General features: G+C 43.3%; 1 protein-coding gene across 3 annotated transcripts in view; it reads right to left on the bottom strand.

Annotated features, from left to right (window-relative positions):
- The window catches only part of trim62.1 (tripartite motif containing 62, tandem duplicate 1), a 46852-nt gene extending 34453 nt beyond the window's left edge, over positions 1-12399 (bottom strand). For 2 of the 3 annotated variants that reach the window (XM_017720929.2, XM_017720927.2), the window contains exons 1-2: positions 12208-12399; positions 10912-11502 (exon numbers count right to left, since the gene is read on the bottom strand). In XM_017720929.2, the coding sequence (XP_017576418.1) occupies positions 10912-11325 (414 nt within the window). In that variant the 5' untranslated portion in view covers positions 11326-11502; positions 12208-12399. The remainder of the gene's footprint in view (positions 1-10911; positions 11503-12207) is intronic. The other variant, XM_017720928.2, reaches the window with a different exon arrangement.
- Between the last annotated feature and the right edge of the window lie 1061 nt (positions 12400-13460).

The following is a 13460-nucleotide window of genomic DNA, read 5'->3' on the forward strand; positions in this document are numbered from 1 at the left end:
ATGGATTTCTGCCCAAATGAACACAGGACTCACTTCTCTCTGCAAGGCTGCTGTTGGAAAAGTTGCCTCATTAAACACCAGGCTGCACGCAAAAACGTTTGCAGTATGCTTTGTCACCCTGTATTGAGCATCCAGTCAGGCATGTAAAGCCTGTAATGCGTCTAATACAACATGACCACTCTTCCCTATGGCTGCTTCAGCATGAGCGTAATAGCATGAGCTTGCTGCCCAGTTCCCCACGGACCACCAGCACCAGGCCTTTGGGTCAGCATACCCGAAAAATCAACCTTCCGTAATAGCTTGCAGCAGGAGAACGAAGGGAATCATAACAGGAAACGTGAGGCGGCGTAGGGAACACCAGGGGAGGGAGAGCAAGTAAACGTGAGGCAGGCCAAACGTGATAAGTTTGGCACAGATGCCCTTGAAAAATGCATAACTGCAGCAGTAACATGGTGCAGAAAGGACGAAGAGGCGCTCGCACAGCAAACTGCTATCAAATCCAAGTGGACAGACTCTTGAATTCTGAATAAACGTTAAACGAAAGGTGTCTACAAACCTTTGGACATGTTCTGTATCTGTGATTTCCTTCTCATGTACTCAAACGCAGAGGATAATTAGACTGAAGCAAAGGTGGAAAAAATGCAATGAAAGAATTCCTTATTCTACCTTATCAAACAGTGTCGTGTCATGAAACAAAATTTCTTTTAAGCAATTTTTACATTTTTTCCCCACTTCTGAATACTTAAAGACTCCTGAATCATCTTCCCCTGACAAACTCCCAGGGAATGTTGGATTCCTAATGACCACATTAAGCATTATTATTAGACACGGATCGATCCATCCATCCATCCATCCATCCATCCATCCATCCATCCATTTCTGCTTCTCCGGGGTTCGGGTCGCGGGGGCAGCATCCTAAGCAATGAGGCACAGACCTCCCTTTCCCCAGCCACTTCCACTAGCTCTCCAGGGGGATTCCGAGGCGCTCCCAGGCCAGCTGGGCAATTTAGTCACGCCAGTGTGTCCTGGGTCTTCCCCGGGGTCTACTCCCTGGTGGACTTGCCTGTGACACCTCACGAGGGAGGCGTCTAGGAGGCATCCTAACCAGAACCACCTCAACTGGCTCCTCTCGACGTGGAGAAGCAGCGGCTCTACTCCGAGTCCCTCCCGGATGACCGAACTTCTCACCCTATCTCTAAGGGAGAGTCCAGCCACCCTACGGAGGAAACTCATTTCGGCCGCTCGTATTCGCGATCTTATTCTTTCGGTCATTACCCAAAGCTCATGACCATAGGTGAGGGTGGGAACGTAGATCGACCGGTAGATCGAGAGCCTTGCCTTATGGCTCAGCTCTTTCTTTACCACAACAGACCGGTAAAGAGCCCGCATCACTGCTGACCCAGCACCAATCCGCCTGTCAATCTCCTGCTCCCTTGTACCATCACTCGTGAACAAGACCCCGAGATACTTAAACTCCTCCACTTGAGGCAAGAGCTTATCCCCGACCCAGAGAGGGCTCTCCACCCTTTTCCGCCTGAGAACCATGGTCTCGGATTTAGAGGTACCGATCCTCATCCCGGCCGCTTCACACTCGGCTGCAAACCGATCCAGCGAAAGCTGAAGTTCACGGCCTGATGTCCCCGATAGGACCACATCAGCCGCGAACAGCAGTGATGTGACCTTGAGGTCACCAAACGGGACACCCTCCGCCCCCTGACTGCGCCTAGAAATTCTATCCATAAAAATTGTGAATAGAATCGGTGACAAAGGGCAGCCCTGACGGAGTCCAACTCTCACTGGGAACGAGTCTGACTTACTGCCGGCCATGCGAACCAAGCTCCTGCTTTGTTTGTACAGGGCCTGAATGACACAGAAACATCAACAGTTAAATGTTGCTGCATCCCAAAGGTAAGGATGATATTGCCACAATTTCTCATGAAAATGTCAGAGACTTCAATCACTTTAAGCCTTGGCTAGCAGCACTGGCTAAATTAAACATGGCTATGATACAGGAGTACTAAAGAATAACATGCTGAACTACAAGAGCAAGTGAAAATTTTATAATACTGTGATTATTGCACTCTGTCACAGCTAAAAGCTCATTCCTAGTTGTTTTCGACAGATGGTGAGATGAATGGGATCATAAGCGCAAAACTCATGATTCCTCGTACTCAGAACTAAAACTAACCACAGGGCCTCTGAGACAAAGTGCAAACGGATACCCTATTACCTCACCAAATGTCCCCCAAAAGAATCTCAAAAATTCACTTAGTCTTGGCGCGAAATGAAAGCCAACGCTGGAAGAGAACTCAGCGACTTCTTCAGTGCTTCTCCTTTGAGTCTCTCTTTTTAAGCACTATCTAATGACAAATGGAGCGGAAAGCTATCCCTCAGGCGTCACAGAAGCAGGCTCTTGCTGACCTTCAGTCCTGCCATGTCATGTAGCCATCTGACAGCTGAGATTATAATTAAAGACTGGTTCGTAATATGACCTTTTGGGCACAGGAAAACCTAACTGCTTGAAAAATGTACAAGAAACACTGTGCTGCAGTTCAGTGAAGGGGTACAACTGGATGTGGCTTGAAATCAAGACACCGATATGTCATTCTGCAGACATGTTGCATTCTGGATGAGAACACAGACTTGAGAGTCTAAATATGATCATTATAATCTATTATTAAATCTGTATTTCATTGAAAATAATACAAAAGACGACAAATCAAAATTTGAAACTAAGACATTTTATTGTTTTTTGAAAACTATATGCCCATCTTAAATTTGACACCAACAACACATTCCAAAAAAGTAAAAAAGAAAAAAAAACAAAAAAAAACACCTGGAGTCTAAGACCACTCAGCTTGTTATCAGGGCACAGTTCAAAAAGCCAGCATTCATGATGGTATAGGGGTGCATTAGTGTACATGGTACAGGTGACATGCACATCTGTGAAGGCACCATTAATGCTGACGATACATGTTTTGGCAACATATGCTGCCAGTCAGATGAAGGCCTTGATCATTTCAGCAAGACAACGTAAAACCACATTCTGCATGTGTTACAACAGCATTACTCCATATTAAGAGTCCGGAGGCTAAAGTGCCTGCAATCCCGATCCGTCACCCACTGAAAACACTTTCGTTGTTATGCGTGGCACGTTATGAAATGGAAAATATGGCAAAGGAGACCCTGAACTGTTAACCAGCTGAAATCCTGCATCACACAACTATGAGAAAACATTTCATTTTCAGTACTACAGGATTTGGTCTCCTCAGTTCCCAAACGCTTAAAGAGTGTTGTTAAAAGAAGAGATTTTCTGCTGTATATTGGGTCAGATCTCTCAAGTATTCCGGTGAGGACACTTGTATTGTCTACTGTGCCATTTTGATTGGTGAGTCAATATTTGCATATGTAAGCTAGGTGGTTTTTTTTTGTCCATGTTATGTGTGTATGTTCGTTATGTTGAGAAAAACTTAACAAGCATAATATAATTAAAAATAAACTCAAATCACGAAACACAGTGGTAAACATGCCCTCGTCCCAACTTTTTTGGAACATGTTGTTGGCATCAATTCAAAATGGGCATACATATATTAATTCCCAGTTTCAACATTTGATATGCTGTCTTTAAAAATATGGTTTACATTATTAGCATATCATTGCATTCTATCTATCCTTACATTCTGCACAGCGTCCCAATGTTTTAATTAATTTAATTGGAAATTTGTATATTGCAATAAATAAATAAAATCAATCAAACGAATACACATTCAAGTAAAAATGTCTGAATTAATAATGTGGCACTGGTCGGAAGTGTCTCACAATCGTTGCCAGTGCACATGAGGGACATTAAGAAAAGCTGAGCTCCCTTAGGAATCAAAGTGCATTAGTTTGCACTAAAATCCCTCTCTTCCCTGAAGCAAACAGCAGAGCACTACACAAATCCTCTCCTATCCTCTTCCATCTCTTTAGTACTTATATCAGAACAGAGCGCGAGAGAAAGAGAGAGGGGGAAGCATGAGCAGAAAGGGTTTAGCAAAAGTCAGTGGACTGATAGCTGTTTAAGTGCATTAGAGAAGTAGCCCAAGCACCTGAGGGAAAGAAGGGGACAAGAGAATGAGGATGCAGAAAGACCCTGCAACAGCAGTTACAACATCCAGAGTCTGAGAGGTCAAAGGAGTGACATGCAAAGTTAAGGAGATTACACAACCAGACCACTGAGAGCATGTACTGTGACAAGCAAAATCCGGATCTCGGTGTTGTGTGGCCAAGCAGAGTAGGTGCCAGCACATACTTATCAGTCACAAGTGCATGCTGTGCACATAAGAGGGACGAGGGGGGGGGTGGGTCTGACAACAACTCAAATTAGGCTGGGTATAGAGCTCAACTGTGTCAGCAGCCTTGAGAAAAACTCATCTAGGTATAAATGCATCACCAACAATTTTCAGTCCCAACAATTAACATACCAGAAAGTCACAGCCACAAGGGTAGAAACAAAAAGCAGCTTTGTTTATGAAAGCGTTGCTGTAAACACAAAAAAAAGCAGCAAGTTAACAAACTTCAGGACCTGTGAAATGGAGGCAGACACACTAAGCTGTCTTTCCTCTTAAATCATCGCTCTCCACCTGGCAGGGATCAGCGGACATGACAGAACAGTCTCCTTGTCTTCTATTTCTCTTCCTGTCAGCCCGTTTTTGCAGCCAAGAGCCTTCCTCTGGTTTCTGAACAACCTCATGAAAGAGCCAAGATGTCTGATATCTAAAGGAATCATTACGGGTACAGACAGAAACAGGCAGACAGACATCCTTCGGAGAGTCAGGCCCAATCTCATTTCTTCATTTTACACCTACCCCTTGTTTTCGAGCATCACCCTAACCCCTTAGAACTAGTGGCTGAAATCTTCCCTACGAAATGGGACGAGCCTCAAATTAAAGCAAAAAACCATCACTTCATTAACAGCTACTAGCGCTGCTCTGTAGGTGACCTGGCCCGACTTCAGTGATAACAGAGAAGGGTAAAGTGCAGCTCCTCACTGCTGGGCTTTAGTTACATTTAGGGCTTCATACGCCTTCAAAGAAGAAGTATAAGAACTATTTATTATCACCCAATGCAAATTCTTTGGCGATACAAAACTGAAGTCAGATAGTCGCCAGCTTCTTTTTCTAATTTTCCTGTTCCAAATGGCGCAGCAGTTACATTCTGGCGCTTCAGGCGTCAGAACTGCAGGACTATTTAAGGAGGAATGGGAAAGTTAGCTAGCAAGATACTGAGACATTAGCATGACATTAGTGATTTTCTTATGCTTGTTATAAAGAAAGTGACCATAATACATTGAAACGACATTAAACTAAGATAATATCACAGTTATCGTAATTTTTTAACAGAGAAAATTCTCACATTTGTGGGTTATTTGGTCGCTTGCACGGCCATCTTGCCAGTTTTTCTATTTTCTCATAACAACGTTTGGACCATACCTCTGAAAAAGCCCCGTTTGGAGGGCCATGTAGCCCTAACACTTCGTCTTACCCCTCCATCTCAACAAAAACTGTGACACCCTAACCCCAGATGTGAATGTGCAAAACAGAGGGCTAAGGGCTACGTGGCAGCGGCAAGGGGTGAAATGGGATTGGGCCTAAGAATGGAGAGGGTGAGAATTTTTTCCTTGGGTAGCAAGTGGATAATCCAGATACTATCCTTGCCCTTGATATCAGCCAAGACTTTACTCAGTCATCCCCCCTGAGAGTCCACATCTAACAAGAAGCCTCAGATGAGCCTTGACACCTGCTGAAATCTAAAACAATCCCGGGTGGGCTTCCTTCAGTCCGCAGTGCATGGGGGTTACCTAAGAAGTATTTTTTAAATGCACCAAACCACTAATTGCACCTCAGATTTAAGTAGCTTGAACAGATTCGCCTGGTGGTCTAAAGAACTTCCCTGCCCAAAGGCAAATCCATGACATGATTCTAGCAACCATTTAGACAATGTTCATTAAAAGAAGGCAAAAAAAGCCTCAGGAGTGGAACGAACAGACTGAGAAAAACCGCTTTGAGTTCTCTGGCACAGACCCAGTCGTCAGAACAAAAGGCAAGTAATCCAGCCACAGTTGCAGACTACAGCATCATGGTATTATAAAGGACATTCAACATGAACAATAAGAAAATAAACCTGCGAATCTGTGCGCAAACCAAACAAATGACACACTAACAGACAATCATCAAGTGTACCATTGACTGTGTGGGCTGAAGTACTTCTGAGTCACATTAAGCATCTTTACACAAACCCACTCAAAATTTGTCTGAGTCAGCCTCAATACTGAGCTTCATCATCATAAGAAAAAGAAAAGACTATTTTTAAAAAAAACAACAAAAAATCTTAAGCTGACAAAATAGAGTTTAAGTGTAAAGCAAAGCCATTTCTCTGTAAGGTCAGCAACAGCCTGTCTAAATGACCTCAGAAGAACACACATTATCTATGCCCCAGTGCTAGTCCATCACTTATGCACTCACAAAAGCACTATGGAGAGAACAGCGCGTCATGTTGTGTAAATTAAAGTTGGGAAAGAGAAGCAAGAACCATATTTTCAATTATTCAACGACTGAGTGACGCATAAAAATCTCAAAAAGCGATGCAAGTTAAGACACTTTTCATCTGATGGGAACAGAACAGTACGGCAAAGGATAAGCTCTGAATCAGACTTACCTTTATCACTTCATATCTCATGAAACTGCACTCAAAACCTCAAACATCCAGATCTCAACACCCTGTTATGCAGAAGATAAACAGTTTCATTAGCAGCCAAGAGCTGTTCAGGAATTCCCTTGCAATTAGCTCTTTGTGGTTAAAGTACACACTTGGCTTTAGCGTGTGCCCGGTTCCTCACGGGGATAGTTCGTTTTGGCCGCAGGTGCCTACCTTTGAGCCCTCTGAAGTGCTGTAAAAGAGCCCAGTCCCCCGGCTTGGGCGTCTCAAAAGCAGAGGAAAGGAAACAAGTGCTCCATAAATCTCCCTTTAGAGTGGGTCTCCAAAGAGAGCGCTGCAAATTATCTGACAACTGTGGCATGTTGCTCCAATTAATTCTTCATTGAGGTTACACGCGTTCAGACGTATTTCACGCTTCCATTTCACATGACAGATGTGCGATTTGGGCCTGGTGTTGTATGCTGTCAAAGTTGGGCACTTGTAAAGTGCTAATGAGAGATTAAAGAACAATCTTGTAGGGAGATTTGCTTGACTTAAAGTTCAAAACTGCACGCCCTGTTCATAAGAAAAACGAAAGCACGAACGAAACAACATGACGCTACTGAACAATATATCCCAGCTGTTGGAACAGAAACTCATACCTACAAAACGTCTGTTAAAGAGAAGAACATTTCTGGACCATTTTATTACACACAATGTAAAGAGCAGCCAACTGACAAAAGCAGTATAAAGATTTTGATTTCACAGCTAAATATTCCCTAGTATATACCCATCCTAGTACGTCTTAGGAATTTGTATGCTGATAGGTTGTACGCAACAGTGTACGACAGTCCCATAACCTTCTTTAACCTGTTTGTTTCAGTGTTTACCAAAAGAAAAATATGTGATTTATTATTATTTTAACCTCAGTTTCTCGGTCTTTGCTCATTTTCTGTGAAGAACATATAAAATAACCCATTTGCAGTGCCTTCACTCTGTTCACCCCCCACACATTTATATTAGACATGTGGTGTTGGGCTGAACCCGCGGGGAGTAAAAGTGTGGAGATGCTGTGTCCTTCACTCAGTTCTCCTCCTACATGGCCTGCTTTTAGTGTGTGTGTGTCTGTGTGTTTATGTGTTTGTATGCGCACATGTGTGTGTGTGTGTGATGGTGGACAACATGGACAGGCTGCTGACTGGCTACAGCTGCTAAAGAAGAACCCTACACTGGACACTTGTAATATTTTAAACATCTGCTATTTTTACATAAATTGATATGGCTGTATTGGGTGGGTGGGGAGCAATAATAGCCAAGTATGGTTTTGACCACTTTATTTGCCAGAAGATGCAGAAGCACCACACAAAATGATGGTTGACTGCTTGAAGGCGTAACATGTTCATGTATAACAAAAACCTGAACTTCCACAAATTGAAATGTTAACACGTGCTCAATTTAAAAAAAAACAAAAACAAAATAATGACCAACGGCATCATGCCACACACAGGCATGAATGTTACTGCTATTTCAGTAATGCCATCACCATGGCAACATTTACATGCCTGCATGCCACCGTCAGTTGTGTGCAGTCACATCTGCCACACACAACAACAATTTCTTCTATGGCATCATGTAAATGCTAGGAGATGTAAGGGATCAGAAACTCATTCACACACCACTCAGAAACCCCTAAGAATAAAAGTGCTGCTTTAAACTCCTTAAAATCTGAATTTCATTTGGTTCACCTCCAACAGCTTCAGAAGCACTTTGCTTGCACAGCTCAAAACATCCTATTTCCAGATTTCTTCCAGCCTCTCTCTCTCTCTCTCTCTCTCTATACTGCTAATTTCTTTCGCCACAGCGTGTTCATGTTTCAAATTAGGTCATGACGATTTAATTTTATGTTATGCCAGTCCCTCTGACCCTACTCATCAGAATTCTTTCCATCACAGCTAGTCTGAATAAAGTGAGTGTGAATATTCACATGAACAGCCAAGACAGTGAAAACCTGCATTAGACGAATCAGGTTATATTCCGCACTGCTGTAGTGATGTATGTATTTCATATACTGTAAAGGAAGTTGCATCATTTGTTGGCAGTGTAATGAAAACAGGGGAGATGATCAGCCTAAAAAGCAATTCCAAACCCTGCCTATGCATATTAGTTATATGAGTCAAAGAGCCTGAGGGACATGCTGGCTCGACTGGAAACAGCCATTCTGAGAAGCCTCATTTCTTTTACCAGGAGCTCATTTCTCCAACAAGAGAAACAAAAGTTAAAGGGCAAAACCTTATAAAAGGACACAGCATACAAAATGTTAGTCCAAGGCTTCTTATCATACCTCTTATCACACTTCAAGCTGGAAGCAAGCAAAGTCTTACACTTATGTGGTCTTTTTTCTTGGTAAAACACATTTTTTGGAAATTAAGGATATATAATGTTGCTGTCATGTCATAATGTCATAATGTCATACTCCAGATGCCAGAGGCAGTACTTTGCATCAGCGGTGTCGCAAATGTATTGCCTGTATTTCATAAGCGATGTATGAATGTTGCAACTTAATCTCTCTTCTGTGAATGATTTTCAGTAGCCCTCTCATCAGTATTGAGATTAAGATTAAGATTAAGATTAAGTGATCCTTATTAGTCCCACAACGTGAAAATTTCACCTCCGCATTTAACCCATCCGTGCACACACATGCATTTAACCCCTCCGTGAAGTGAAACACACATACACACTAGTGAATACACACACACTGCGGGTAGTGAGCAGACCTGCCCGAGAGGTTGGCAGCCCTATCCGCAGCCTTGCTCAAGGGCACTTCAGTCACGTACTGACAGCCCAGGGGATCGAACCGGTGACCTTACGGTCTCAAGGCTAGTTCCCTAACCTCCAGCCCACGACTGAGACTGTAGTCCTAGTAACAAGATTATTTTCCAATACGGTGTCACTGCACCAAATGATATTCAAGTTAGCATTGATAAAGTTAATGAACCTGTTCCAGAGTTAGTTCTTTCACAATTATTACCTAGGGCCTGATAGTAATTACATGTTTAGGATGCAGCAAACAAAACATGAATTAGGTGTGCTTTCTTGGGGCAAAAAACAGCAATACTGAATGGTTCTAGAACACCTTTAGAGGGCTGTGGTGAGTGATGCAGGTATAACTGAGCTCGAGCTGTGTCCATCACCAGGGTGCTAGTCAGTACGAATATCTAGGAGGAATCATCTGATTTATAATCAACTGTAATTATTTATATGGCAATTCATCACCAGCTAAGAGCTCATGAATGCAACAGGCCTATCCTGAGTTCTGCAACTCTATGCTTAAATGTTTTACAAACCTGGCATAGCTTGATTTGACTGTGATGTTTTCTTCTGTTCTGCTTCTCTTAATGTGACACCAAAGAGATCAGCACTGCACAGAATTTAGAGAAATATTTAGTTCTGAATTTTATTTATTTATTTAAAAAGTTAACCATGTTTTAGTTACTCGTCAATAAAACGAAGTCATATTTTTGTGCGACACCAATTCCAGTATATCGTTATAGATGACGTATCACTCCCTGTAAAAGTGTTACCTTGGAGTGCACAAGCTGAACTCGTGTGTCCTCTGTTTACAGAGATCCTGAAGCACCTTTGTTATTCGAGTGAGGACTATTGCATTTCCTCCGAGCATGCTAAGGAAATAGCAATGCTGTATGGTCAGTAACTACCTGAGGTTTAGGCCTATGCCTGCCTGAATGAACATGGGAGGAACGTGCTTTGCTGGCTACTGCTACACTGGGTTTAAAATCAAACAGAGGCCTTAATAAATGAAGGCATGAATGATTCAATTAAATCAATCCAGTGAGAGCCACACTTAATTTAACAAGACCCTTTTCTACGGTGGCTTTGAGTAAAATCAGAAGAGTTGACTACATTTTTGGCTTTATTTTCTTACCATACACGAAAGCAATTCAACGCTCCACCTCTGCTGTATCATGGAAACAGCATATTGACAAAGAAGAAGCTGAACTGTCAGCTGCTCTCCCCCCACCCCGAGTAACCCTGGAACCCAGAATCTCTGACAATCACGTGCTATGCGGCTCGATTTTGAATCTGGGATCATTCCTAGCCTACTCATGATCCTTCCACATCCTCTAAACATGCCGGCTGAATGCCATAACAAAACTTGCCCTTAGACTGGTATTGCTTTTTCAGTGATAATTATCTTTGCGCAGGAGGAGAACTGACCTGTATTTCCTCATAGGCTTCATCGATGGTGGTCACCTGGTGCTGCTCGTGTAAGGCAGGCTCGTCGCAGAAGAAGCAAACCAGGCTCTTGTCACTGAGGCAGAAGAGCTTGACCTTCTCGTGGTCCTTGCACGGGTAGGAGCTCCTCTGGGCATTGAGGATGGCGTCCAGCGGGAAAGCTGAATACCTCTCCACGATGTTGGAGAGCTTCAGGCTTGGCGAGAGCAGTGGGTCGGTGAAGGTCCTCCTGCACTCAGGACAGTCTCGTGTCCCGTGGTGCTCCTGTCTGTTCCAATGCTCTGTGATGCACTTTCGGCAGAAGTAGTGCTCGCAACCGAAACTCACCGGGTCTTGGTAAATACTCAGGCAGATGGAACACAGGAGCTCGTCCTTCAGACAACAAGCCATTTGCATGTATGGTGGGGTGAGTACATGCAGGATTCAGATACCTGAAAGCAACAGCAGTGTTTTGTGAGATTTATGTTGGAGGCAGTGCTCTGCTAAAAGGTTCTCAGCAGCTTCTTCAGTCCGAGTCCCAGTCTTACTCCTCTGGGCCTTTTTGTGCTTCTGCCTCCTGTTCTTCGGGATGTTCTGTTAAAAAAGGTGCAGAAGAGACACAAAAGGGAAGTTGTGGCGTGTTGCAACATACATTCAAAGTTAAAAACATTCAAAATCTGAAGAATTTTAAAGAGGCGAGCCCAAAACTGACCAATTCTCCCACACATACACCACAACACTTGAGCTGCCTTACTGACAAGGAAGGTAAAAAGGTGGAACCAGTATGTGGGAGCAGATAAAATCCATCCACGACTCTTATCACTTTCATTTTTACTATATGGGACGACGATGTCCAGGAAGCGTTTATGCTGGCCAGCTCGCTCGAAAAGCTGAAAACAGCCACTCGGCAAAGACCGTCAACATCAAGTGGAAAGAATGAACAGAATTCCTAACCAGAACCGAGGCTGTGCTGAAAGCGCATAGACATCATTTAACGTTACACGGGTTGGTTAGGCAGCCAACGTTAGCGATGAGACCTGCTCCTCTGCCCACAAGCTCGCCGACACATCTGCGCTTTATCCTTATCGCTGTACGCGCCGTATCTCATTGACGACTAACTACAGAGAAGTTAAGACAAGCCTCTGTGGGTGCAGAAGGGTGTCTTTTAATTTCTTGGCTTGGTCATTGTTTCCTTTGTGCTTCAAAACCAGTTGACCAGCTCGCTAACTAATTAGCTGGCCAGCTAGTTTAGTCGCTAGCGAGCTAATGTGTAAACACGGCTAGCTGCGAGATACATACCCACCAGCACCGCGCTGAAAAATACCCTTAACGGTCGGTTGGCTTACTCTTGACAGTCCTCGTACGTTATATAACATGAAGAAGCTCCCACTCGCGTAGTCACAGGACAGGGCTGTTGTTATTATTAATTATTTCGGACGACTCCAGCCTGCCAGCGAGCTGAGTGAAGAGCTCTCCTCTCTCGCTGCTCCTCAAATCCCCGACTGATCGCAACGGTGTCCAGGGAGGAGCAGAGCACAGCAACGGCGCGAACCAACTCAGTCCAGAGGGGAGTCGCACGAAGCAAGAGCAACCGGTAAATGACTTTGACGTTCCCGTCATTTGATATTATTAAATAGTATCGCAGAAATATGTCTGAAAATGACATGGATTTGTTTTCGTTTCCGTGTTGTGGAGGACGTTTATCACAAACAAACAAACAGAGAGGAGTGAATCACCTCTGGAGCACTAATGGTATGATTCCACATGCACCGTCCTTTTCCACGGTCCTAAAATGAGAAGTCACTGTCGGTGTTTTAGTGAACGGAGCTAAACGAAGGTGATGTTTGTAATACGCTTCCAACCGGCGGCAGTGCAGCGCGGATTGACAGGATAAAACTAAAGATAAAACTCCAATTAAATAGTTAAGTTAAGTAATTCCCATTGGCTTGATGTGAAATGCGTCGTAGGTCTGCAAGTCAGAGCTTTTCACAGTGGTGCTGATAGGAACCGAACGTCTGGAGAGTTTAGTGGCTCTTAAAGCTCCCTCACAGAAGGTCACTACATAAAGTACACATAATGTGCCAATACGTTGTTTTATGATAGTTTTGAAATAAAGTTTTGGCCTAAAACATCATTTTAAAATCACATTCGTGGCGGAGAGGTACATGCAGGGCGCTGTAAGGCAAAGTAGTTCCATAGAAAAGTTTTATTTTTTCAGATTTACCACTAGTTTACCATGATTAAAAATATACCTTTATCAATAATACATATGGAAAAACTATAACGCACGTGTGGGTTCACTGGTGGTTTTGGATAAGAAATCAAATATTTATATTTGTGTTGTAAACAATGTGACCTGGTTCCCATCACCACCACTGTAGAGAAATCTCAGTCAGCATGTTTCTCTACAGTGAGCCGTTTCATATTAAATTACGTTGAATGACACTTCAATTCAACTTCAGTGTGTTCCGTGTTTAAGGTATAAACTTGGGCATTAAGTTGGTAACCAGACAGCGAGCGTATATCGGTCCACTGGCTTGATAAGGTTGGCA

Source organism: Pygocentrus nattereri, chromosome 21 (genome assembly GCF_015220715.1).
Source record: "Pygocentrus nattereri isolate fPygNat1 chromosome 21, fPygNat1.pri, whole genome shotgun sequence".
NCBI lineage: Eukaryota > Metazoa > Chordata > Actinopteri > Characiformes > Serrasalmidae > Pygocentrus > Pygocentrus nattereri.